At 33.3% G+C, this 25599-nt stretch overlaps 1 protein-coding gene and 1 long non-coding RNA gene across 6 annotated transcripts in view; both read right to left on the bottom strand.

Moving 5' to 3' along the window:
• Nucleotides 1-7726: 7726 nt before the first annotated feature.
• LOC110655161 (uncharacterized) lies at nt 7727-12076 on the bottom strand. Its single transcript, XR_002494865.2, has 2 exons — nt 11712-12076; nt 7727-8221 (listed from the first exon to the last, which is right to left on the bottom strand). It is a non-coding gene; the product is annotated as an uncharacterized LOC110655161 (long non-coding RNA).
• A 1515-nt stretch (nt 12077-13591) lies between these two features.
• The window catches only part of LOC110655180 (uncharacterized), a 32320-nt gene continuing 20312 nt past the window's right edge, over nt 13592-25599 (bottom strand). For 3 of the 5 annotated variants that reach the window (XM_058138186.1, XM_058138185.1, XM_058138187.1), the window contains 10 exons: nt 23354-23450; nt 23212-23281; nt 22946-23122; nt 22743-22865; nt 20841-20924; nt 15307-15491; nt 15030-15168; nt 14897-14956; nt 14374-14445; nt 13592-14062 (listed from right to left, as the gene is read on the bottom strand). In XM_058138186.1, the coding sequence (XP_057994169.1) occupies nt 13955-14062; nt 14374-14445; nt 14897-14956; nt 15030-15168; nt 15307-15491; nt 20841-20924; nt 22743-22865; nt 22946-23122; nt 23212-23281; nt 23354-23450 (1115 nt within the window). In that variant the 3' untranslated portion in view covers nt 13592-13954. Of the gene's footprint in view, nt 14063-14373; nt 14446-14896; nt 14957-15029; nt 15169-15306; nt 15492-16236; nt 16548-20840; nt 20925-22742; nt 22866-22945; nt 23123-23211; nt 23282-23353; nt 23451-25599 lie in introns of those variants that run through there. The other 2 variants (XM_058138188.1, XM_058138189.1) reach the window with 2 other exon arrangements.

The raw sequence follows: 25599 nt of genomic DNA, 5'->3' as shown, positions 1-25599 counted from the left end.
GAGGTGACTTGGGAATTCTTTCTGATAGAGTTCAAAAAAAAAATATATTAGTTGTGTTCATGAAGAGGAGCAGAAGAGGAGTGGTGATCAGCAAAAGAGGAAATTTGGACAGTCTAGTAATAAGAGCCCGAGAGAACAGTTAAGTCAGATATCTGATCAAAATAAGAGACCTAGACCCAGGCCTATACCTAGAAGAGGTCAACCAGAGATACTAGTAGTGAGTGCACCAAGACTAGCAAGAAAATATGGCCATTGTAACAAGTGGCATAAAGGTGAATATAGGGGATTGACTAGAGCCTATTATAGATGTGGGGCCATGGAGCATCGTCTGAAAGATTGTCCTAAGAGGAATTTACCACGGACCCAGATAGAGGTTGTGGAAGGACCAGGTACAACAGTAACACCACTTACAAATGTCACCCAAGCCGGAGAGGAGCAAGATGCCCCAAATGTGAATTTAAGGTGAAGTATCATTCCTTTATGATATGCCTAAGTGTAGAATGATAGATTCAAAAAAACTAAATAATACCATATATATAAAAGAAGTATCTCAGATACCTATACACGGTAAATTTCGAGGACGAAATTTTTGTTAGAGGGAAAGAATTGTAATACCCTCACTTTAGCTAGTCCGTACATTCGATTGTTTTGGTGACCAATGTCTGACCGGACAGCTAGAATGTCTGGAACTATATGAAAAATAGAGTGAGGAGTCATAAATAACCCAAATAATAGTAAGGAAAAATTTAGAAAAATTTAAGAAATAAAATACAATAAATTTAAATGAGCCGGTGCCCTAGCGATGGGTGGTCCTAACGGGAAGTTGCTGTCCTCATAGCTAGTGGCTCTAAACCCGAAGGGATCCCGTGAAATAATTTTTGGGATCCCAGAGAAGAGTTATGGAGCCCTAGGTAGCATTAGAATGCCAAGAAAAGGTTAGGCAAATTTTAACAATAGGTATAGATGATTTTGGCTTCTTAAGCTAAACGAAGGGCATTTTGGTCATTTCGCCTTCAGAGACGATTTTTGACCAACTTGTCTATTTAAGTAAGTGAATTATATGACATAAAATATGAATAAAATTTTATAAAAATTAAATTAAAAATGAGAAGAAAAGAAAGAAAAAAGAAAAGAAAGAAAAACAAAATTTAAATTCAATAATGACATAATAATGATGCAATTAAAAAATGCTTGGCCAATCAAAATTAGACAAGCTTTCTTATAAGAGATAAATGAGTTAAAAATGGGAAAAATCCATCTTCTTCTCTAGCAAAAATCTGCCATCCCAATGCCTCCTCTCCATTTCCTTTATTTTTCCTTCTTTCCACCATTAAACCACCATCACCAAGCTTCCAAACACCTACCTTCCTTCAGCAAAATTGTTGGCAGCCTTGATGAACCTCCATAGCAAGCCATTAAACCCAAGGAAAGTGGGAAGAAAGTGAAGGAAAATTGAGGATTAACTAAGAGAAAATTCTGCTCACACAAGGTTAGTGCATAAAATAAGTTCTCTTCCTTCTTTAATCTTTGTAAGCATGCTAAATCAAGTAGAAATTGCATGAAATCAAAAGAAAACCATGAGTAAATGGAACCTCTAAATGTTGGCAGCCATGAGAAAGTTTAAGAATTATTGGTTTTTACTGAAATTAAGTGGTTATTTTTGTTATTGATGAGTATAGATGATGGATAAAGTGATTGTTATGAATTTGGTGTGTTTATGCCATGAATTGGAATTGTGGAGTTAGGGTTTGGGGCAAAATTTGGGTTTTGCTCATGTGTTGGTGAATGGAAGTCCTAATGGTCAATTAGTGACCATTTGGTTGTGTTTAATGAGGAATTGAAGTAAATTGTGGATTTGGAATTGAGGTTAGGTATGCTGCCTTAGGTGACCTACAGGACTAGATGTGAGTCTAGCAAGTTTGGGCAGCTGTAACTTGAGAGATGTAGGTTCAATTAGTGCAAGGCTAATTGGACATGAAACTAGATACATAATGGCATAACTTTGATGAAGAACCCTTGCCCAGAAAACAAACTTAGAGTACCCTAAAAATTGACCAAATCTGGGTAACCAACCTGTTGGTCCAGGAAATTGACCAAATAAACAGTATTTGTTCATTTGGCCATAACTCAGTGTAAAAATGTCCAAATGACCTAAAGTTTATATCAATAGAAAGCTTAGATGATTTAGAACAACTTTCATGAAGAACACCAACTTAGATTCTAAACTTAACCCATTTGAAATGCTAGCCAAAATTAGGATACTCAATCTGCTAGAACCAGTTTTGCCCAGAATTTCTAGGTGGAAAGCAATCCGGCCAGCCCTAAAGAAATTAGCATAACTTGAGCTACAAAACTTTAAATGGAGTGATTCAAAAAGAGAATTAAAGAAGAAACATAAAGGAACAACTTTGATTCAGAACATGTGGCCAAATTCTCACTGTATAATTGCCTAATGGAATAGTAAACTCTAGCACCCAAAACTAAAATTTTTGATTTATTTCCTATTGGCTTGAAGTATTGATTAGCAACCAATGCTAACACTTTGGTGAACCAAAATGTGGTAATCTCATGTGGTTAGAACTCATGTAACTATTATGTATGAAAAAGTCAACAAATTAAGTGAATAGTATTGTGTGAACAGTAACCCCAAAAACATAAGGAATAATAAAAGGAATTAAAGAAGCCATTATGAGTACTAATATATATAGTGTAATTAGTAAATTAAAAAAATTCTTGAACTTTAGTGATTCTAGGACATAAAGGAATAATCCATATGGAGGGCTTTAGGAAAACATTTCGATGTACAAATAGTACACAAAAACTGATCGATGTAAATCGTAATTATCATGAATTGAATAATGAATGTATAAATTACGAGAAATGCATGAATTATGTGAAATTGTGATTTAGGAATTTATGTTTTCACTGGAAATAGAATAAAATTTTATCAATTGTAATTGAACCTTATAATGAAATAATGACATAATAATACATGTTAATGCTTAATGGTACTAATGTACCCATGTATTGCCTAGATACGTGTATCAGATTGGATAGATTGGAATGCCAATAAGGTATTGTTTTAGCAGTACTGCATAAGGCTTTATGCCTGTATTCATGGCTTTATGCCCACACTCATGGCTTTTATACCCGATTACTTGTTAGGGCAGTTGGGATACACACTTGCCTTTGATTGAGTTTGCTTACAACAACAGCTACCAATCAAGCATTTGGATGTCTCCATATGAAGCTTTGTATGGCAGAAAATGTAGAACCCCGTTGTGTTGGGATGACGTGGGTGAAAGAAAGATGATTGGACCTGAAATTGTTCAGCAGACTGAGGAGAAAATCAAGGTGATCCGAGATCGACTTAAGACTGCATCAGACCGTCAGAAGTCCTACATTGATCTGAAGAGAAGGGATATTGAGTATGCAGTGGGTGAGAAATTTTTCCTCAAGGTTTCTCCTTGGAAGAGAATTATGAGATTCGACAGAAAGGGGAAACTGAGTCCTCGTTTCATTAGGCCATATGAGGTTCTGGAAAGAGTGGTTCCTTTGGCATATCGTTTGGCACTACCTCCAGAGTTGGAGAAGATACATAATGTCTTCCATGTGTCTATGTTGAGGAGGTATCGATCAGACCCATCTCATGTACTACCAGTAGAGGAAATTGAAGTGAATCCAGACCTCAAATATGAAGAAGAACCCATAGAGATTCTGGCTTATGAGGTGAAGCAGCTACAGAACAAGCAAATACCGTTGGTAAAAGTGCTGTGGAACCATCATTCGGGCCAGGAGGCTACTTGGGAACGAGAAGAGGACATGAGGAGACAGCACCCACAGCTATTCAGAGATTAGTACCAGGTAAAATTTCGAGACGAAATTTATTTTAAGGGGGGGGAGAATTGTAACACCCCCGTTTGCATAGCCTGGTAGATTTCATCATTCGTGACCTGGTGTCGACAATTAAGGGGATTAGAACCACACTTAAGACAACTAGATAAGCCACAAACACAAATAATTAGTAATGTTCAATTAGTTAAGTATAAATAAGAAAAACAGAACAGAAGAAGTTAAACGAGCCCAGAGTCACAGCGATGGGTGACCTTCTCAGGAATGACTGCGAAGTCGTTTTAAACTCAAATTTTGAACCGTAAAAAGTGACGCTGCGGTCCTTAGGACCCTTATGAACACAGTGGAAAAGAGAAAATCATGAAAAAGAACTGTTAAGCCAGTCAAATAATTAGGTCAGGGAGCCGGAAGAAATATGGAATTAATTATAAACCGGGATGAACCGGCGATGGGCGATTTGGTCAATTGACCCCGAGAGCTGACTCCTGACTTAACTGTCAAATAAAATCGAAGAAAAAAAAATTTTAGAGTCGAGAATTAAATTAAAGAAGTAATAGAAAAATAAATAGAAAAAAAAAATAAAAAAGTCAAAAGGTGATGACATCATGCATGACCTCATGCATGATGCCATAAAGAAAATACTTAAAATATTTATTTAATTGGGATTTTTGAGTCTTCCATAAGGATAAATAAAAGAAAAGAAAAGAAAAAAAAATAATCAAAAGTCCTTCTTCTTCTCAAAGGACGTCTCCCATTTCTCTCTCCCTCTCCATTGTTAAAACTCTATGGAAGCTTATTCTCAAGCTTCATACACCACAATTTAATCATAAATTCCCCTAAAGTCCTTAAGTAAATCTTACCCCTAGACCTAGATAAACACTTTGGGAGCAAGAAGGAAAAGAAAACTTGGAGAATTGAAGAATTAGGAAATCTATAAATTGAGGTAAGTGCAATTTCAAGTTTAGATTTTTATTGAATTCATGAATTTAAGTTTATGTGTGATGAAATTGCATTAGAAATAAAGGAAATCATGCTTAAATAAGGGAAGAGAGAATGAGGCAGCCATGGAACCTTAAGGTTTTGATGGTATTTAGTTAGGTTAAACATGAAATCTTGGTGAGTAGATGTTAGATATGTGAATTGTATAATTAGATTACATGAATTGTGAAGATTGGACAAACTTAGGGTTTTGGACATTAGGGTTTGAAGACCAAAAAAGTGAGAAACTTGTAAATGGTGTTTTTGACCTAATGTAAAGTGAGAAATGGTCATTTGTGACCTAATTAAATGTGTTAGAAATGTTGGAATCAAAAGCCAATTCGGATTGGCTATGAAGCATGACCAAAAATCAACTTTGAGGGACCAAAAATGAAATTTTACAAGTCCAATTGGTATGGGACCAATTGTGACTGAAAATAGGCACTAAATGACACAATTTTCATTTAGGAAGCATGCCCAAAAAGTGACCAAAACCTAGTGAATAAACTGCCCAAACTTGAAAATCTGCAGTATGAACAGTACACATAAACAGTAATCGTGTTTGGGTCATAACTCGAGCTAGGCAGGTCAAAATGACCTGAAATTTTACCAGTAGTTAGATGAGATATAGACCTAAAACTTTTATGAAGAACACAAACCCAAATTATGCCATTTACCCAATCAAATTATTGAGCAAAGTTGAGTTATTGAATCTGCAAAACTGCAGAATTGCATATGAGCAGTAAAGTTTCAATGGCTATAACTCTCTCTAGAAAACTCCGATTTAGGTGATTCTTGAACCGATGGAAACCTAAGGTATAGTGGAACATTTCATATGAAGAAAGTCAGACCAAATTATGGACTTAACTTAATCAAATTGCTGAACGAAGTTGGGATCAATAATCTGCCAGAACAAAACTCTGTAGCATGAACAGTAACCGTAATTTGGGCATAACTTGAGCTACAAAACTCCAATTGGAGTGATTCAAAAAGGACAATAAACTCAAGACAATAAGGAACATTTTCTATGAAGAAAGTTTTGCCAAATTCCAACAGTAAACTGACCAATGAAACAGTACAAGTAGGGACACCAAAACTGAAAATTTAGTAATTTTGCCTAAAAGACCTAAGTTTTGAAAAAATGACCAAAACCAACAAGTTTGGTGACCAAAATGTGATATGTGGGTAAAGTTGGAATTCCCATACCTATTAAGCCTTAGAAAGTCAATAATTTGACTTGAATAGTGCAGTGAATAGTAACCCGAAACACAAAATTTCAAGAACGTCGAATTTAGCATGTTAGAGCTAGGTAAAAGTGAAGTTAAATTTATTTTTGGATTTATGTTAAATTATGGTACTGAAACACTGTAAAATTGTGTGTTTCAGTTGAAAGGAATACCGAGAAAGAACCCGAGGAACCGAGTCAAGGCCAAGAGGCGACTCGCTTGAGGTTTGTGCACAACGTATACTTTTTGTAATCATCTTTTGCATACTGTTTTGAATAATGTGAAATATTGGATTATGGCATTCTTATGATGTTTTGATTTAAATTGTTGAAAGTTATTATGTATATTGAAATGACAATGTTTAGCAAATTGTTAAGATAAGTTTTGAAACCACAGTGTCATGACCATATATTTGAACACCTCACTAGCACGACTAGTGGGGGTAATTAGTTTTGAATTTTGATTCCTTATCTGGAGAAGTGTTGAGGTGTGCCAGTAGAAGAGGATGTGAATGGATATCCATATATTTGAGCTAGCTAGTCTTGTGATGTGATTTCTCTTTAGCCTCTGGCTATTGAGATTCTATTTGTTTCGAATGGCATGATCTAACTGTGGATTTTATGAAATGTGTTTTGATTTTATGAAATGTGTTTTGATTCTTTGAAATGAACTTGGTTTGCATTAAAACCTCATAATTCATGTTTTGTGTTTAATGCTCATGTTTAGTCAAATTTTTGAATAAATGTAATTTATATTTTGCATAAAGATTATTTTAGTATGTTGTGCACCACTGAGTCCTAGTACTCAGCGATGGCTTCTATTGCTGTCGCAGATACAGAGACTAGAGGAGCAGCAGACTGAGCTGCTGAGGTGTGAGGAGCTATCAGCTTAAAGTCATCGGGTATAATTTATACCCTAATTGTAAATATTTCTTTTCATGTATGTATTGCATATAAATGTATGAACATGCAAATGGGTCTTGAGCAGCTTGTACAAAAATTTGTATGAAGTTTGTAATAAAGTTTAGTTTGTATTTTTTTAATATAAATTTTGTAAGAATGTATATAAATTGTTTTGTCTCTAATGAAATATGAGTACAACTATTTTATTTAATTTAAATGAAATGTATTGCTAGTATGCTGAGGATTATTGAATTTTGAACTTGAGAAATTTATTGAAATGATTGTGAAATTGATTGAGATTGAGTATGAAATTGAAGCAGTTGTTGAGAAAAATTTTTAGAAGTGCTTTTTACAGGTATTTGAAGAACTAGTTTCTCAAAATACAGACAGAACTCTGTCAAAACTTTTATAAAATTTGCGGAAAAATAAAATGGGCCAAATTTTCCAACTAGCTTTCCACTTAATTACATGTTTTAAATACTTATTAGAAATGCTCACCACTTATCAAAAATAAGAAATTTGTTTTAAAATCCCTTGTAGGGTGCTTAATGAGTTATCGGTAGGTGAAGTTCGGTAGTTCATTAAGTATTCTACGAGATCATGTTATACCTTACAGAGGGGTAAGGTATGACAATCCATATTTAAACATTCATCTTTTCCTTTGAAGATAGCTCTACAATTGAGCCTTTACATAAACATTTAAGAAAGCTAAAGTACAGTCCCTTTAATCCTGCATAAACATGACAGAGTGCTTAGAATACAAGAACATAAAGTTCATACATACCTTTTACATTACATAACTCGCAACAATCTACAGCCAAAGCACAATACTAAAGTGTTATTTTACATGTCCAAGAAAACTTTATAACATACTTTAATAGTGCTAAACCACTGCAAAATCTTCTCCACAAATTCTTTTATTCCTACTATTCCGCGCCTAGGTTTAAGGGCAAGGGGTAAGCTTTGGGAAGCTTAGTAAGCAAACTAGCAAATATTCATTTTTCATATAATTCAATTCATACATATGCAATGCATCAATCACATGAGTTTATACAACACAAACAATTCACATAAGATAGACTTGTCACCAATGATTTTTCGTAACCACTTTGCTCGACTCATAAAGATGTTCCTCAGGACTTCCTCTTAATACATAACATAACCAATGTGTCCGGCTCATAAACATGCTCCTCAGGACTTCATTTATCATAAATAGTGAGCCAGGAGCTTATTAGGCCTTACCTGGTCTTACCACATCATATCCTGCATGATCATAACATATCCATAACATATCCATAGTATAAGGGAAATTAGTGGGTCAAACAATATCCATCGAGCATCAATAATTAATTATATATTAATGCAACATATTCATGTTCTAGATATATATAACCTAATAATATCATGAAATGATGCATGTGAATGTCCATGAGTCTCATTATAGTTAATTAGCATTCATTAGGTTAAAGTTACTCATCTTTTGTAACCTATCAAACACCAAACATGATCAGTCGCTATTCCTTTCAACCTTGGCTTTCTGAGTCCCATAAAAGATGGACCCTAATGACTAATCTAGATCTCTACAAATTTATACATACATCATAAAACTTTTTCTAGGTTTATTTAGGGTCTAAAAACAAGTTTTGGAGCCTTAAAACAAAAAATGAAAATAAGGTAGGCAGAAACAACTTCAGCTGCCAAAGTCCTAAACCTTAAATGCCCTTAACAGGTAGTAGTTACTTTAGATACAAAAGTAGGGAACTTCGACTATCAAAGTCCTGCGCTTCAAAAGCTCTCAAGAAGTAGTAGCTACTCTGGCTGTCGAAGCAATGTTTTCGACATCTGAACTTGAAAATTTCCAAAATTTCCAGTTCAAATTGCAGAAACCTCACATTCCTAAAACACATTTAAAAAGTCTAAAGCTCTAAAAAACTCAACTCAAACATATATTCATACATTAAACTGATCAACTAACTCTTTTAACCCTAGAAAAACAACAAGCATCCTTAAACCCTTAGCTTTTAAGAATCCTCAAGTCAAAAATCATTATAAAGAAAAGAGAATTACAACCTAAACAACAAATTCTCTTGCATGCAACCTATTAGAACTTAGGATTGGAGTTAATAAGGTGAGCATACCTCTTGTAGCTCCAATTCCTCCCTTCCCAAAGAGAAAACTTGAAGGATCTACTTAATTCTTCTTATAAATTCCTCCTTTAAACCCTTACTAGCCCCAAACTCTAACATGCAATGCCATATTAAGAAGATATCTAAAGTTTTAAACTCAATTTTTGGAAGAAGTAAAAGAGAGAAAACAGGGAAAGAAGGGTATTATTGAAGGAAATTTTAAAAGTTTTTCTCAAAATTTTGTCAGTTGTGGCATACATACACTTAGCTTTAGCAGCTTTCGGCTGCCAAAGTTTACACTGCCTGGAAAAAAAAAAACCCATAAATTTAACTTGTAAAAACGAATATATAAAACTCTCCAACATAACACTTGTGGCACATTTAACATGTACCATAAATTCCACCATCCTTAAACCCTAAGTTTCACCAGAATTTCCCATTAATGGTAGAAATTTTGGTATAGGAAAATGGTAGATGTTATACTTCTTTTCTATGATGAAGGAGAAAACTCGAGGACAAATTTTTTTTTTTTTTTTTAAGAAAGGGGGAATGATGCAATTATGGGAGTACCAAACTACAAGAAAATTCTCCAAGGAGAAATTCAAGTGAAGATCCTCAAACTTGACATGCCAAAGGAGATTGAATGGCTCATTTTAGTGCAATGTTCATGGGTGGAGTTGGTAAACTTCAATGCTAGCCTTTCCATTCACAAGAGCTAATGAAGTCCCAAAATAATTCCATTTACAAAAGGGGATAAAATATCCCACAACCAGCTATGAGACACTCATAACTAGCCATGAGACACTCATAACCAGCCATGAGACACACTGAAGAGCTTCATTTGGGTGCCCCACCAGCCATGGGATTCTCCTTAGGTGCATTACTAGCCATGAGACACATTTGAGACACTAAAGGAGACCACGATGCGCACCATTAGCCATGAGATTTAGCTAGGGCATATGGCCAGTGATGAGAAGTCTCAAAGAGCTTCATGAAGCGCATGGGAACGTGTGGGAATCACCTTGGTTGCACATCTAGCCATGAGATGATGCTAGGAGCACCATTGGCCATGGAATGCTCACCAAAAGCCATGGGATGTTCTAATATGTGCACAAGAGGCCATAAGACATGTTTGGGAGCTTATTTGTGCAGCAAATCACATGGTAAGTTGTGGGAATTCTCTATAGGTGCACAAAGGGTGTGAGTTTTGTTGGAAGACTAATTTTTTTGGTCATTTTGTAATTTATTTACATTTTATTAGGGTTTTAGGTAGCCATCACTATAAATATGTATTTTTCTTCCTCTTTTATGCAGATTTTGAGATTTAGATTTTAGAGATTATTATCATTTATCCATTATTGGTTCTTGTATGAATTACATTTACACTCTTAGCATGACTAATTCACTTGTTATGTTTTAATTTGATATTCACAATTTTCTACCACAATGCTGGTATTGGATTATTAATCCTTGATTTCCTATTGATTTATTCTTAATTTTCTATCACTTGTTGATATTGGGTCAAGTTTAGTCATTAGAAGATATCTTGATTTTGCTTGGTTTTCCACATAAGTTGGTGTTGAGTCAAGTGAATCTTTGGTGTTCAAAACTATTTTGGAGCAATCTTGGGAATACACTAAATTGATTGTAGGTTTCAAGGCAAAGTCCTTTGGACTTTGCATTAGGTGATCATTGGTTGGCTAAGATTAATCATTGAGATTTTTTAGTCTTTTCAATTCTCATAAATTAAATATAATTATATGATAATTATTAACAATTTAAGAGTTTTGTTTAGGTGCGATCACATTGACAATAGCTCATCAGCACCCGGGACCAACATTTTGGCCTGGTTCAGATGCTTGATGGCTTGTCCTAGAAAATAGTTGTGTTTACAGCTGTTTCTTGTGTTTTTAAATGTTCTGGACGTGTTCCAAGCAGTAGAATCACAAAGGTAATCCCGAAGTCAAGTTGTGTACTTTTTACCATGGGTATGTTAGCTATTTAATCTATAAAATATTCTTAATTGAGTGAAATTAAGTAAAATAAATTTAGTTAATATAAAAATGATGGAGAGGACCTTTAGGAATATTTTTCATAATTTTTGGAGCATTATAGATAATTAATTAGACTATAGGGAAAGTTAGAAACCTGAGTTAAAGGTTGAAGGTCTGGACTCAAACGCTTATTTATGTTTAATATTTTTCCCCAGATTGTCGGACGAGCATTCTTCTTTGAGGAGTCCAACCTACATTTTTCTTTACAAGTTGGGGTATTGTTTAGTAGTTTCTATAATGTTTAATTATTTATTTAATTATGTATTTATTTTATTTTATTCTTAGAACTCATCTATGACACTAATAAATATTATATTATTTTAATATGATAAATGATATTCAAAATCTAAAGACAAACACAACACCAACAGATTACCCATTACATCCTAATGTACAAACAAAACCCTAATAGCACAAAGCTGCCAATTCCATTCTCAGAGTGAAAGTTTACAGGACCTACAAAATCTTTCAATCTTTCCCAAAATTTCCTCAAATTCCTTCAAATGGTTGTTCAAGCCAAAGATTGGTTCAAGGAAAGCATGAAACAAAGAAAAATGAGATTGAAAAAAATACCAAACTAGCATTGAAATGGACCAAGAAGATTGGTTACGTTTGGGACGGCATTCGAGTTTTCAAACCAATGGCTAGCTTGGTCAACAACAAGGTGTAATGCTGGTAGGGACCCAAACGGTGGTGTTGAAATGCCAATCGACCGATCGACAACAACGTGATGATGGCGAACCCAAGAAATGCAAAGGAGATAATGGCACGCCAAAGGGAGAAATAAGTTTCGATGGTTGTTTAGGGGAAGAGAAAGATGAGTATGAGATGTTGAGAGAAATTTGAGACGGAGAAGATAATTGCAGTAGACAAATGGGTGGTAAAACAGTGAGAGAAAATGGGTTGATAAAAGAAGAAGACTATTTAAATTATGTAGTTAATGGCATGGAGAACATAAATGGTGATTTGACTTGAATTAGGAAAGTTTATTAAAAGTTGTTCTCTAAATTTTAAATTCCCATCAAGTGAAGTACAAACTTGCTATGTCTTTTTACAAGGAACAGAGGAGAGGGAGAAATTCAAGTGCTTTTATTGGATCATGATGGAGAGGTTACCTGCTGTAGAGGAGGTTACTAACAATTGACAGAATATTTAGCAATTGTGGGACCTACAGCGTGAGAAGGTGTTGATTCCAGATTCTTCTAAGGATGGTTGCTATAAATATTTATCACTATACAGCGGGGAAACCTCCAATCAATTTAACAAAAAAAAAAAAAAATCTATCAATCTATCTATCGTTATTTTATGTCATTTAATTTTCTAAACCTTACATTTAATTTCTAAATTTGTACTCAATTTTTCGAGCAAACAATATAATTCTTTTTTTTAAATTTACTGTTCAATTTATATGAAATTTTGATGAAACTATATTCAGTATAATTAAGTTTCTGCAACTATTTGATAAAAATAAAAAAATGTATAACAAATACACTTAGTTTTTGACACGCTCACACTTTCCTAGACTATAAGCTAACCAAATTATTTTATAAGGAAATAACTATTTAAATTAAGAATTATTTTATTAATAAAATAAAACATCAAAGACTTTGTTGTTTTGCGTCAAATATGTAATAAAGACATTTTGATAAATTTTACAAAATAATAATAATTTAAATGAAAAATTAGATGGACCAATTAATATGTATATTTATTAAAAAGAATTATTTTATTTTAAAAATATAAAAAAAAATTATATATACCAAATTTTAGAGCCCTAAATTAAAGGTGTTATTAGATCTTTAAAATCATACTAAATAGTCATATAAGTGCTTAAAATGTTTCTAAATCCAATTAAACCCTTAACTTTTAAAACAATAAAATAAGTTTTTCAACTTTTTAAAAATATATCAATAAACCCTTTAACTTTTAAATTGCCTCTAATATTAAATCTAACCAATTATGAAAAAAAAATCTTCTAATAATCCGAGTCTTTATTAACAATTTTGCATATTTAATTTACAATCTCTCAATAAATAATGGCTATAATTCTAAAATATATTAATAAATTATTTGATAAGTTATTTTTTACCAAATAATTTTCTGAAGCTTCTTGAATGATTTGACAAAAAATAATTTATAAATCTATATGCTCTAAAATGCAATAATTACCAAAATATTACAAATAAAATATATAAATTAGTGATAAATATCCAACGCACTAGAAAATATTCGTACATAACATTGACTAAATTTATATTAAAACAAACATGTTTAATCTTTTTTATTTAATTTATTTTTAAAATTTAAAAGAATTATATGACTTCTAAAAATTCAAAGAGCAAATTCAGATTTTGAAGCAATTTAAAGATTTACATTAACTATTTGAAATAACTAGACTAAAATAGACCATTTGCCAAAGAAAAAAAAAAAAAAAAAACTAGGCTCCTTCCCTCTAGCACAATAATTAATTACACTAGATTATAATAACAAAGAAGCAGATCACAACAAAAATTAATTATTTAGTTAATTAAAATTAAAAATTTAGAGAAAATTTATGAAGCTAGTACTACTCGTCTAGTCCAATGGCTACAAAGCATGAAATTGGCCTACAAAATTGGAGGAAATGTTGTAGAGGATATGATTTCATTACGTTAAATTATAAATCATATTATTATATCATCAGAGCCTCCCTAGCCTGTTGAAAACGGGAGATTTCTTCATTGCCTATGTAACAGCTTTCCTTCTTTGTTTCCTTAATTTTGCGCCCAATGAGAACATATATTGTGAAAATGCAACCTGATCTGATCAGGACAGCTTCAGAAACCAAAGGGTGATCTTCTCCTGCTTCCACCTTCTCCATATTGCTCGTTCCATTTCCTCAGCTCATTCATGCTTGCAGCATCATAGGCAACGGATGGACCCACCTACGTACAGCAAACAGATGCCAATCTAACAACAGATGTGATATAACGATGAACACTAGAGCATTTTGCACCAGATTAATAGGTCCAGTAAATAATCCCAGGATTAAAATTTATAAAAAAAAAAAAAAGGGTTTGTGCCAACTGCAGCAACATATCATGTGCTGCAAATAGAATAATCCCATTCCACAAATATTCGTGAACGAACAAAATCTTAGGGATATTCTTTCAGAACCAGCAAACAATGTAAGTTGAAGATAATGACACAAGATTATGATAATTTCCAAACATTAGTAACTAAATTCATTGATTACCTTTGCTTTTGACTGAATGAAATCATCCAAATTAAGCGACCTTAAAGCTGAAGCAACATCACCTTTACCACCCTGTGGGGAAAAAAATCAAAAGATAGCAGAACAACAAACCATTTTTTTTCCCATCCTACAATGTAAAGATTAAAACATAACAAAAAATGGGAAAAATTATAACTTGGAACAATAACAATCCCTTTCCACTTTGATAGATAAATTAAGTAAATTGTTCCCCTAGAAACTTGACGCATGTTTCCATAGAAAATGATATTTTCAAGTTACCATACTATTCTGCACGAAGACACTTAATTTTGGGGGCTAATGAAATATATGCCCCACTTTTAGACTGACATAATTAAATATGAGAAAATTCGAAAGCAGACATAAAATTTACCATTAAACTTCACACTACAGCATTCTATCAGAGCACAGTCAAACATAAGAACTTGGAAAGTATGCCAAGTCCAATGCAGAAACACTGATAGAAGAATTCAGATCTTCAAACCCTCCTAAATGTAAGATTTACCTTCTTTTCTTCTTCTAGAAGTTCCTGGACAGGTCTATATGCTGCAGCAATACAGAGGTTCTACAAAGCAAAAAATAAGAGAAAGCATTAGGCACTATAACCTATAATTGAATCTTAATTACTGATACATTACCTTCAAATCACTACCAGAATATCCCTCAGTTGCACTTGCTAGTTTGTTAAACTGAAAATCAGGTCCTAAATTCTCTTGTGCAAGAAATATTTTCAAAATCTTCTTCCGGTTTTCAGCATCCGGTAGATCCACATATATTCTATAATCAGAAATCCAACATAAAATACGTATATAAATATTATTATTGTAAAATATAGCAGGACAAATACACAATGATCCATGAATCAATTTCACATAAAAAAGACTGACAAGTCTCTAGTTTCCTGTGCAATCTCACCTTCTAGGTAAGCGGCGAATTACAGCATCATCAAGATCAAATGGCCGATTCGTGGCACCAAGGATGAGAATCCTTTGGCTGTCTTTCGTCCTCAATCCATCCCATGCTGCCATGAATTCATTCCTCATTCTTCTAGTAGCCTCGTGCTCAAAAGCACCACCACGAGCACCAAGCAAACTGTCCACCTACGCAAACAGAATCCAGAACACATTATTTTGCCTACTATAAGAGCAACTGAAACAAGAATGTAGCTTATAATCAATCTTGTTTCAGAAATATAAAAAACAAGCAACATATTGATTATTTATACCAATTTTTGCAGCACTAACACATAGACAGTGGCTGTAAACCTAGTAGAGATTTATTTTCCTATTCATATGCTATTTAGAATTTATGTGATTTTCTTCTTCTATTTCTGTAAAATTAGAAAAAAGAGAAGAAGATCGGAGAAAATTAGCTTGATTATTTCCCCAAGCCCTTGGGGGTTGAAATGCTTATTACAGGAAAAACTAAATACAAAAACCTAAACTAAATATGAAAACCTATTTACAGGCACTATCTAGGCATATAACAAATATTCCTAATTACAAAGTGAGTTCCTAATCTAGTGTAATTTCCTAATCTAAAGCTTAATTAGAGTGATTGTTTCAACAATTTCTTTAGAATTATTTTCCAGTTAGCCAAACCCTAGTTAGTTAAAGACTTTTAATTAAAGCAGGCTGTTGACTTCGAGCTTCCAACCTTAATCCCTAGGATTTATGCAATTCTTAATGTAGTAGGTTTCACTATAAATATGTGATGTTAAGACAACTTTTCATTCAATAAAATAAGTATTTTTTTCCCTCTTAACTGGAGTTCAAAATTCTGCTGAAATTTATTTTTTCTTGGTTTTAGTCAAGTGCTCAACCAGTTATTCTTTTGCTTACCTGCTGCATCAGTTAATATCAGAGAAGGAATTCACTCAATCTGATGGCAATTGATGAAGTTGTTGGTGGCAGTTGTTCTCTTGGAAAAGTGATCAGGGAATGGAGAACCTCCAGGCCACTGTGCATGACCATGGGAACAGCATTAAGAAACCTAGATCAAATGATGGATCTTGGGCTGCAAAATTTTAGAAAGCCACTTCGAAGACATTGCAGGTGGACTTGATGCTTTAGGAATCAATGCTAACAGAAGGCGGAATGACAACATACCACATATTGGAGAGTTAGCTTGAAGTCAGCCCATCAGCAGAAACATTCCTGCATATTGGCATAGACACTGTGCTTATATGGAAGACACAGATGGTGAATACGGTGGCAGTGCAGGCTATGTTGATAATGCTGGTGGTGATAGAAACGCAGGCAATACAGGACCCAACAAATTTTGTCTAAACGTAGATATTTCTAGATTTCATGGGATTTCAATTATCTAGGATTTATATTCCTTGATTTCGTGGGAATTCAATTATTGAGGGGATTGGATTACCAAAGTTGATAGGTTCTTTGAATATTTATGACATGGAAGAAATTAGTGAAGGATTCTTGGGAAAGTGGGAAAACAACAAGGGAAGGCAAAGGAAGCAAGAGGGTGGTTAAGAAAATAAAATAAAATAAATTCCAGCAAAGAACATGCCCAGACCATGCTCTAGCAGAGGCAGCCAAGTTTTACAGAGTGAAGAATACACCCTAGGTGTGTTCCAAGGGTGTTTTTTTCTGTCCCATCCCGTGAAGTCTTAGTTTTTCAGCCTTTTTTAATCCAAGACAAACCACCAAATGGGTCCAGCAGTCCTAATGCGTTCCAACTTGTTTTGGGAGAGTTTTTGGCTGCCAAATTTGTTGTTGTGCATTCCTATTTCAATTAGGATTACTTATTAGTTTTCCTTCAACTAGGATTTAATTGATTTCCTATTTTATCTAAATTTCTCTAATGTAAATAGGCTATTCTATATAAATCCCCAAAACTAATGTGACTGGGAATTCAAACTCTATAAATAGGCTTAGTTTCTCCATTTTAATTTAGAGACTTATTATGATTATAGACTATTGTTCTGAGCAATAAAGTTGAGAATTTGTATCTCACAACCTGAGAATTTGTTTCTCTTCCCCAAAATCTCAACCCAGAAATCAAACTTGGCCTTCAAACAACCCCACCACAACACTCATCAACCTGAGGCAACCTTGGAGACTCCGCCACTTTGATTGTTTGGAAGTGACCAGAAGCCAAAATCTGTTCAGGTAAAACCCCTACTTGGTCCAAATCCCACTGCTTCCCACATTCATTCCTCCCAAAAATGTCGCTGGTAGTCGATCTACACTTTCCAGACATCAGAGCACCAAACTGATGCTCCTAGAAGTCAAACCTGACAAGTTTGACAACCAGAACCCAACCCAACAGGAGATCCATTTTTCCAATGCTTGACTCTTCTCTGCACCTAGCCATCTTTCCATGACTTGGTTCCCACCGTCTGACCTCCCTTCTATTCCTACAGTGAGTTACAAGTGAGTCGGTCAAATCTGCCAGAAATACCTGATTGGGCTCATTTCTACCAGATTTCATGCACTTGCTGAAATCAGATTGCTGACTATTTGAAGACCGACTAGATAGACAAAGCCCTGGGAAGGGAGAAAAATCGGTGAACCAAAGCATTTCACTGGGCAACAGAGGGGGTCTCTAAAATTATCAACACCCGTAATAAGATAAGCAGATTTGCTAAATTATCGAGAATGAAAAGCTGTTCTTGCCATGAAACTCCCACCGACAAAGCTTAAATTGTCTCCAGCAGCTTCTTCCCTTGCTTCTTGCCTTCTTCGGGAGATTTTCCACAGCTGATTCCGTATTTGTTGACTGCTTTCTTATCTTACAAATGCTTATGACTGGGATGATCTCAAAAGAGAAGTGCTCATATGAAGGAATTACAGGAGTGTACAGTGGATCGATTTTCATAGCAAATAATGCCTTCTCTTTCAATTTCAGTGTAGCAGTTGTAGGCGACCAAAGATTGAAACAGCAGCCTGCCAACTCACTTCCACATCATGAGACAGTAAGGCAGTGTCTAGTCACTGTGCCACATCAGCAATAGTGCCACGTCAACAATTTTTCAAGTGACCCTACTTTGCTCAGTTTGACGTCCTGAATCCATTTACAACATCCGTTCCAGGTAAAATGGCTCTAAACGGCTAAAATTTGAGTTTTCTTTAATGAGGTATGCTTCTTTATTTTGAATAGCACGTTGTGGACTGACATCATAGTTTCAAATAAAGGCCGTTATGTTATGTAAGAACCATTATTTGTAAGTTTTTTGCCCTCCCGTTACAGTGACACTCATTATTTAAAGGCATAAAAAAATTGTTCCTATGATGGCCATCACACCCATTACTTAATAGTAACAGCCGAGAGTTATTTATTTTTGTTTTTGCACTTTTTTGTTTCTTTGTTGTGGAAAATTATGTTTGATGCTAGGTTTTTTATTAAATTTATGTTATGAAGCATTAGTTTGTGTGATCTACATACTTATAAGGTTAGCTTTTTACTATTACATAGTTATTTTATCTTTAAATTGATTAATAAACATTATTTGATCTATTTATGCTTATTATTTAGTTGTGTATCTTAGTTTTACTTATATTTTTAAATATGTATTAATTTCATGAACTTTGCAATTTTTTTTTTTTTAAATTGCATGATAGGCTGTTACCGTTACTGTTACGGCTGTTACAAGCCTGTTTCTATTACCTGCAACCGTGACCACAAACATGGCCGCAATTTAAATCCATAACTGACATTGTAAGGTTACAAGATGACATCGATGATTACAAGGTACAATTAGATGAAATACGGGCTACCAGTTAAAGCCTACAAGTTGAAATCAATGATTATAAAGTGCAATTAAATGAAATTTGTTATTTTAGGAATTCATATGCCAGTGCTATACATGCTCCTCACTTATTTGTATCGAACCATCAATCAATTTTTAAAAGTAAGGGAGAAAGCACTTGAAGCAAGGAAGAAAAGAGTATCAAATTTAACAAGCTCATCAACAAATTAGAAAGAGAAGACTTGAAGCATGGAAGCAAGCATGAAGGAATATTTGTTTCCATTGCAAACATAGTGGAATGTGATAAAAAAACCTTTTGAAGATATAAAAGCTGGTAGTCTTGAAAAAGAGAGGCAACAGCTTGAAATTGAAGAACAAGAGTAACTTGAAGACAAAATTAAAGAAGAGCAACTTCAAATTGAAGATGATCAAACTACATAGCCAACAACAGAAATTGAAGAATCCAATTTAATTGTTGAGCCTTCACTTGTTGAAGAGTGTATTATAGAGCAAGAAGCTGATGAAGCCAATTGAGTATGGAGACTACAATGGAGATTGGACAAAATCAAGTTAATCCTAATGTATTGAAAAGTCTTCTCATTGTCGTTGTCACTGGTTTGAAAGTTTTCAAAGATGCAAAAGAAAGCATGAAGTTCTTTGTTTCAATTTCATTGCCACCTTCGAAGAAAACATAGTTGTGTGTTCTTCTCACTCAGTTCTTGATCCTTCCACACTTCAAAACTCGAGGTCGAGTTTTCTCCACCCATGGGACAATGATTCAATATTGGTGTTGGAGTAGGATTATACTTAGGAATTTTATTTATTATAGAATTAGAAAATTTAAAGAGTTTTATTTAAGTTTATTATTATTATTATTAATATAGTTTATCTTAATTTATATTCCTAATTAGATTGAATTAGGATTCCTAAAATCCTAATGTAATTGGGATTTCAAACTCGATAAATAGGGCTTAGTTTCTCCATTTTAATTTAGAGAACTATTATGATTATTGACTATTATTCTGGGCAATAAAGTACAGAATTTGTTTCTTCAAATCTGAGAATTTGTTTCTCCCAACCTGAGAATATGTTTCTCGTCCCCAAAAATCCCCTAAATACCTAATTACCTATTGGCTCTACCTCAGGTGCCCTTCGTGCACAAAGCGCCCCACCTTGCAATATATCGTTAGGGTCAGCAGCTGGACATCTATTATATGCAGCCTTTTCCCTACTTTTCTGAAGGAGGCTGTTTACATTACTCTCAAAAGGAGCAAAACTTATCAATTCACTTGCCCTCATATAATATAATAAAATAACTTCAGTGACATTCACAAAAACAATACTTTAAAACCCTTAGATTACACAAAACACAAATGCATAAAAGCAATTTAGTACAACAAATTGAAAGAAATGTCAAGTTGAAATAGAATTAGAGATTGCAATAAGCTGTAAATTTGTTGTAATACATTCTTATAATGTTAGTAGAATATCATTCAACAGGTTCCAAGGGTATTTAGGAAAATTACTAATTTTTTTTTTATACATTTGCACTTTTCAGTCATTAATGAAGTGAAGGTTTGAGGAGGATTATAACTTTATTAAAATGCATCAGAAAAATTTTACACTTTGGCATGAATTGCTTACCATTCAATAAGTCCAATAATTGGGCAAATAATCCTAAACCTTAAAGAGAGAGAGAGAGAGAGAGAGAGAGAGAGAGAGAGAGAGAGAGAGACACCTCATCAACAAATATAATGACAGGAGCCAGTTTGCTGGCGAAAGAAAATAAAGCCTTTGTAAGCTTTTCAGCATCTCCAAACCACTGTATGGGGAAGAAGGAAAAAATAAGTATCACATATGCAAACACAAAGAAATTACGGCAAATTGAGTGTTTTGAAACCATTATAAAGACAATAAATAAATAAATGCTTTGTCCTTATCATTAATCAAAGATAATAAAGAAAATAAATTTACCATTTTCTCCAATTTTATGATTCTGATAAATTAATTCTTTTCAAGAACACATAGTTATCAAAAATAATTATCATGCAGAAACACTCATGCTCATTTGAAACCACTGCTGAAATAATATTAATAATTATAGTAGCATATTCCCAGCTCCTATTACCATTTGAAGGTTGTTCATGATATCATTTCATATAATGATGGTGTCTTATTTGTCCTAGAAATTACAAGCTTCTAATGAAGAATTTTGATTCATAAGAATTATAAAGAAATTTAATAATTACTATGACATATGAGTACTGATTTAAAAACTGAATAGTTTGGATTTTTTGGCTACCATTTATGCAAATATGTTGGATGCACGATTATGTGACCTTTAGAGTGTATCCTGTAATGTTTTAGTTTTTTGTTCAATGACTTTGTTGCATTTTCATTATTTACGCTTCTCTCAGAACCATTTTGAAAATAAGAAACCGTAACAAATTTCTTTCCATTTTTCATCTATCAATATCTCTCTCTTCCCAATCTCATCTACACTAAATCTTCTGTTGCTCTTAACTATCACATCATCTATTCTCTCTCCCCCATTGTCGGCACCTTCCATTTGCACTCTCTCACCCACCATCATTGGCCTCTCACTCTCTCTCTCTCTCTCTCTCGGACGCCATTGGTAGTCAGCGTTAGTTGCCTTCATCATCATTCTTCGATAAATCTACACTGAATTTCACCATCAAATTGCACAATGTCTTCCTGCGAAATTTTTTCAACTTTGTCTCTGGATATACCGAGTATTGTGTTTAGATATAATAATATGCTAATGGTAATTTGTGCTGATTACCCATAGCTATTGACAATCGATTAGGTGATGGCAGTGTGAAGGATTTGGAAGCCATAAGTGCATGGAGAAAAAAAAAAATCAGTATTGTTTTTAGTGGAGACAACATACACCGACCATTTTAATTAGGTAAACGAAGAAATGGTTTAAAGGGAAAGAAAAGAAGAGAATAAGAATGAAACTATGTTTTACCCAACCATAAGCCAAGACTAAAAACAGTTTCATTTTTTAAAGAAACAAAAAAACAATGAAACAATCACGGTGTCAAACACACCATTAGATTGATATTTCATGAAAACTAGCAACCTAAGTGGTCCAAAAGAAGCATTGTTGTATTTAGCAATAATTAGGAGGAATAACAAGACCTCAAAGGAGTGGGAACTGGGAAGTCATGACCATAAGCAGCATTTTTTTTTTTTTTGAAATCACCTCTAAGTTTGCAAGTGTTTCTACTAGACTGAGTTTTCTTATCCACATATAAATGCTACAAAGATGTGTAACAAGCAACACAAAAATAACGTTGAATGCCTTTAGCTTTATGAAGTGTTTTTTCTATTTTCTACCATGGAAACACATTTTGACCCCTTACTATTTACCTAATTAACTAAAGAGAGAGAAAGCTATGTAACCCACACGCGCCTCCCCCCACAGCCCCCCCCTCCCCCAAAAAAAAAAAAAAAAAAAAAGACAGTTTTACCCGCATTGATATTACTAAAATTATTCAAGATAAAGGAGGAACCAGACAAAGAAAAAAGTTTAAACAGGGAAGCAACAGGACATGGATATGAAGCATGGCTATGATAAGCTTTGTAAAATTCAACTTTCAATTTGTCAGCATACCTTTGACGTAAGAGTTGAACCAGTTATGCTGATAAAGTTTGCACCAGCCTCTGTTGCAAGTCCTTTGGCAAGAAGGGTTTTCCCAGTTCCAGGAGGCCCAAAAAGTAATATTCCTTTGCATGGCTTGGGGCAGGAAAAAGAAAATCATACACTGAAAACAATCTCAACTTATTAAATATTGATATTATGAATGAAATCACTACCCGCAGCAAATTTCCGCGAGAAAACAGCTCCGGTCTCCTCATAGGAAGAATGACAAGTTCATTCAATGCCTTCTTTACATCTTCAAGAGCACCTATATCATCAAACTTGACACCAATTTCACCAGGAGGTACCACAGCTGAAACAAAGTTACTCTCATACTCATCCTTTGCAAGGTTCTGCTGAAATTTCCATCCATTAGAAAAAGTATAATATACAAAGCTTTCAACAATTACAAGGAATCAGAAGAGTAAATGTCAAAACATGCCTTCAAATTTAATGATGGCTTTTGAGATGTGGTTTCTTGCTCCTTCAACCTCATAATTGCAATTTCAAGGCTTCATACAGAAAGACAGCAATTAGCATGAAGATGATAAATTATTGGCAAATATTCCAGCATAAATACATACCTTTCACTAGGCAAAATCAATCTCTCTCCTTTTATGGACGGAAGCAGGCAAGATGACAAGTAATGATTCTTAGCCCAACCAACAACTTTTTCAGCTTCTGCAATGAAATTTAATTTAATGCAAAAGAAAAGGTATCAACCATCATTTGTTCACTTGAACTTCTCCAAATAGTTAACTAGATAAATTTTTAACCCAAATGACAGCAAATATAATGAGTTTCATGCTTTTAGCACATAAGCAACATGTGAAATTGATTTTGTAGCATACATGGACACAGATCAATAAATAAACAAATAAAATTCACCAATAGTCAATAGATTTGTTCTCCTGAACTAAAAATGGATTGGCAAAGTGTTTTTAACATGTTGCAAGAAATATCACCAAGAAACATTACTCCATTCAGATAGCATACAAAAGTTATTCTGAAATTGATGAATAAAAAGGAATACCAATTTGAACACCTAGAGTTTTAGGCTTTAGTCCTATATCAATACAAGTGATATTTTGGTCAGGAAAGTATCCTTACTAATTAGGGATTCTTTTTCTATTCAGGAACTCCAATAGATTGCATTTGGCTAGGTACATGAGAGATTTAACTTGAAATTTAAGTTGTAGTGTCTATAATGTATCAATTATACACAACTGAATAGATTTATTGAATGGACAAACTTCACAAACATGTGCTATAATCATGTGTAATTTCAAATTCATTCACTAAGATATGGTTTCAGCATTTTTTTTTTCAGCTTGCTTATTTTCAGATTTGTTTAGAGTTTATAATGTATCATTAATTCTCACATTTCGTATTGTTGATCTTAACAGAACAATGAGAAGCCTTCTGGAATCTATAAATACTTAAGCAACTAGTTTTTTATTTCCTTTCAAGTAAGAAGATTAGGAGAATGAATTTTGTAAGAGCATCATTTATGTCCAGCTCTACTCTATTAATGATATTGTGCGTGAATGATGAGCTACTTTTGCAGAAAATATAAGAACAATAATAATTCTGGAAAAATGCAATAAATTAACAGAATATATTACGAGGCATTGTAGACAATAGCTGTGGTGATTTTAAGACCACTAAATAACAGTTCCATTACGGGGTTAATTTTACTCATAGTCTCTCATACATGATTGTATCAATATCATTCCTCAACTTCAATTTGTATCATAAAAATCCCCGAATTTCATTTTAAGTATCACTAAAATCCCTCTAACCTGCTATTACAGGTTTCCAGGTTAACTTATGGCTAAGTTTCACTCATTATCTCTCAATTTAAATAGGTTTATCATAGTCCTTCATCAACTTTATAATCAACTTAAAATTTTAAATCTTCATTTATTTTTTATTTTTTTAAAATAAAATCATACTTTTAGAAATAGTTTAATATTTTATAACTATTTACAATTAATTATTTATTTAATTTATCATATAAAAATAGTATTTTTACATATATTATTTTTTATAATTCGATTTTAGGTTAATATCTAAAAGATTTATGTCTAATTTATCTTAATTCCTTTGGTTTATTTTAATATAAAGAAAAAAAGTAACAACATATAATTATTTTACTTTATTTTGAAAATATTTAAACATTAATCAAGTATGAATGATTTAATTTTTTTTTTTAATTTAGGTTGATATTGTATATAGTTTTTGTCTTTATTTCTTAAATTAGCAAAATCATATATCCAATCTTAATTATTATTTAGTAGATTTTGTATTAAAAATTATTTATATATTAAATTAAAGTTTAAAGATTTTTATGAGATAAATTAGAAGTTGAGGGATGTGTGTGGTATATTTATTGAAGTTGAGGGATGATAAATGAAATTTAGCCATAAGTTAACCTAGAAACCTGTAATAGCAAGTCATAGGGAATTTTAATGATACTCAAATTAAAATTAAGGGATTTTTATGATATAAATTAGAGTTGAGTGATAGTACTCATATAATCAAGTTGAGGAACTATGAGTAAAATTAACCCTCCATGGTAATTTATTAGAATTGTTCATACCTTGTAAAATGACAATGGCATAAAAATGTTATGTAAATCGCCATTATGTCACGTAATAGCGTGAATATAGATTATAGAACAATTGAAAAGAATGTGAATTATACTAGAAGGATTAGATCTTTAGAAGTAAAGGAAGCACTTAAGATAATGAAAGTGGGTAAAACCTGTGGACCTGATCAAATACCAATTGAAGTGTGAAAGTGTTTGGGAGACATGGGAGTGGCATGA

This window comes from Hevea brasiliensis, chromosome 16 (assembly GCF_030052815.1).
Source record: "Hevea brasiliensis isolate MT/VB/25A 57/8 chromosome 16, ASM3005281v1, whole genome shotgun sequence".
NCBI lineage: Eukaryota > Viridiplantae > Streptophyta > Magnoliopsida > Malpighiales > Euphorbiaceae > Hevea > Hevea brasiliensis.
This window is presented reverse-complemented; position numbering and strand designations above follow the sequence as displayed.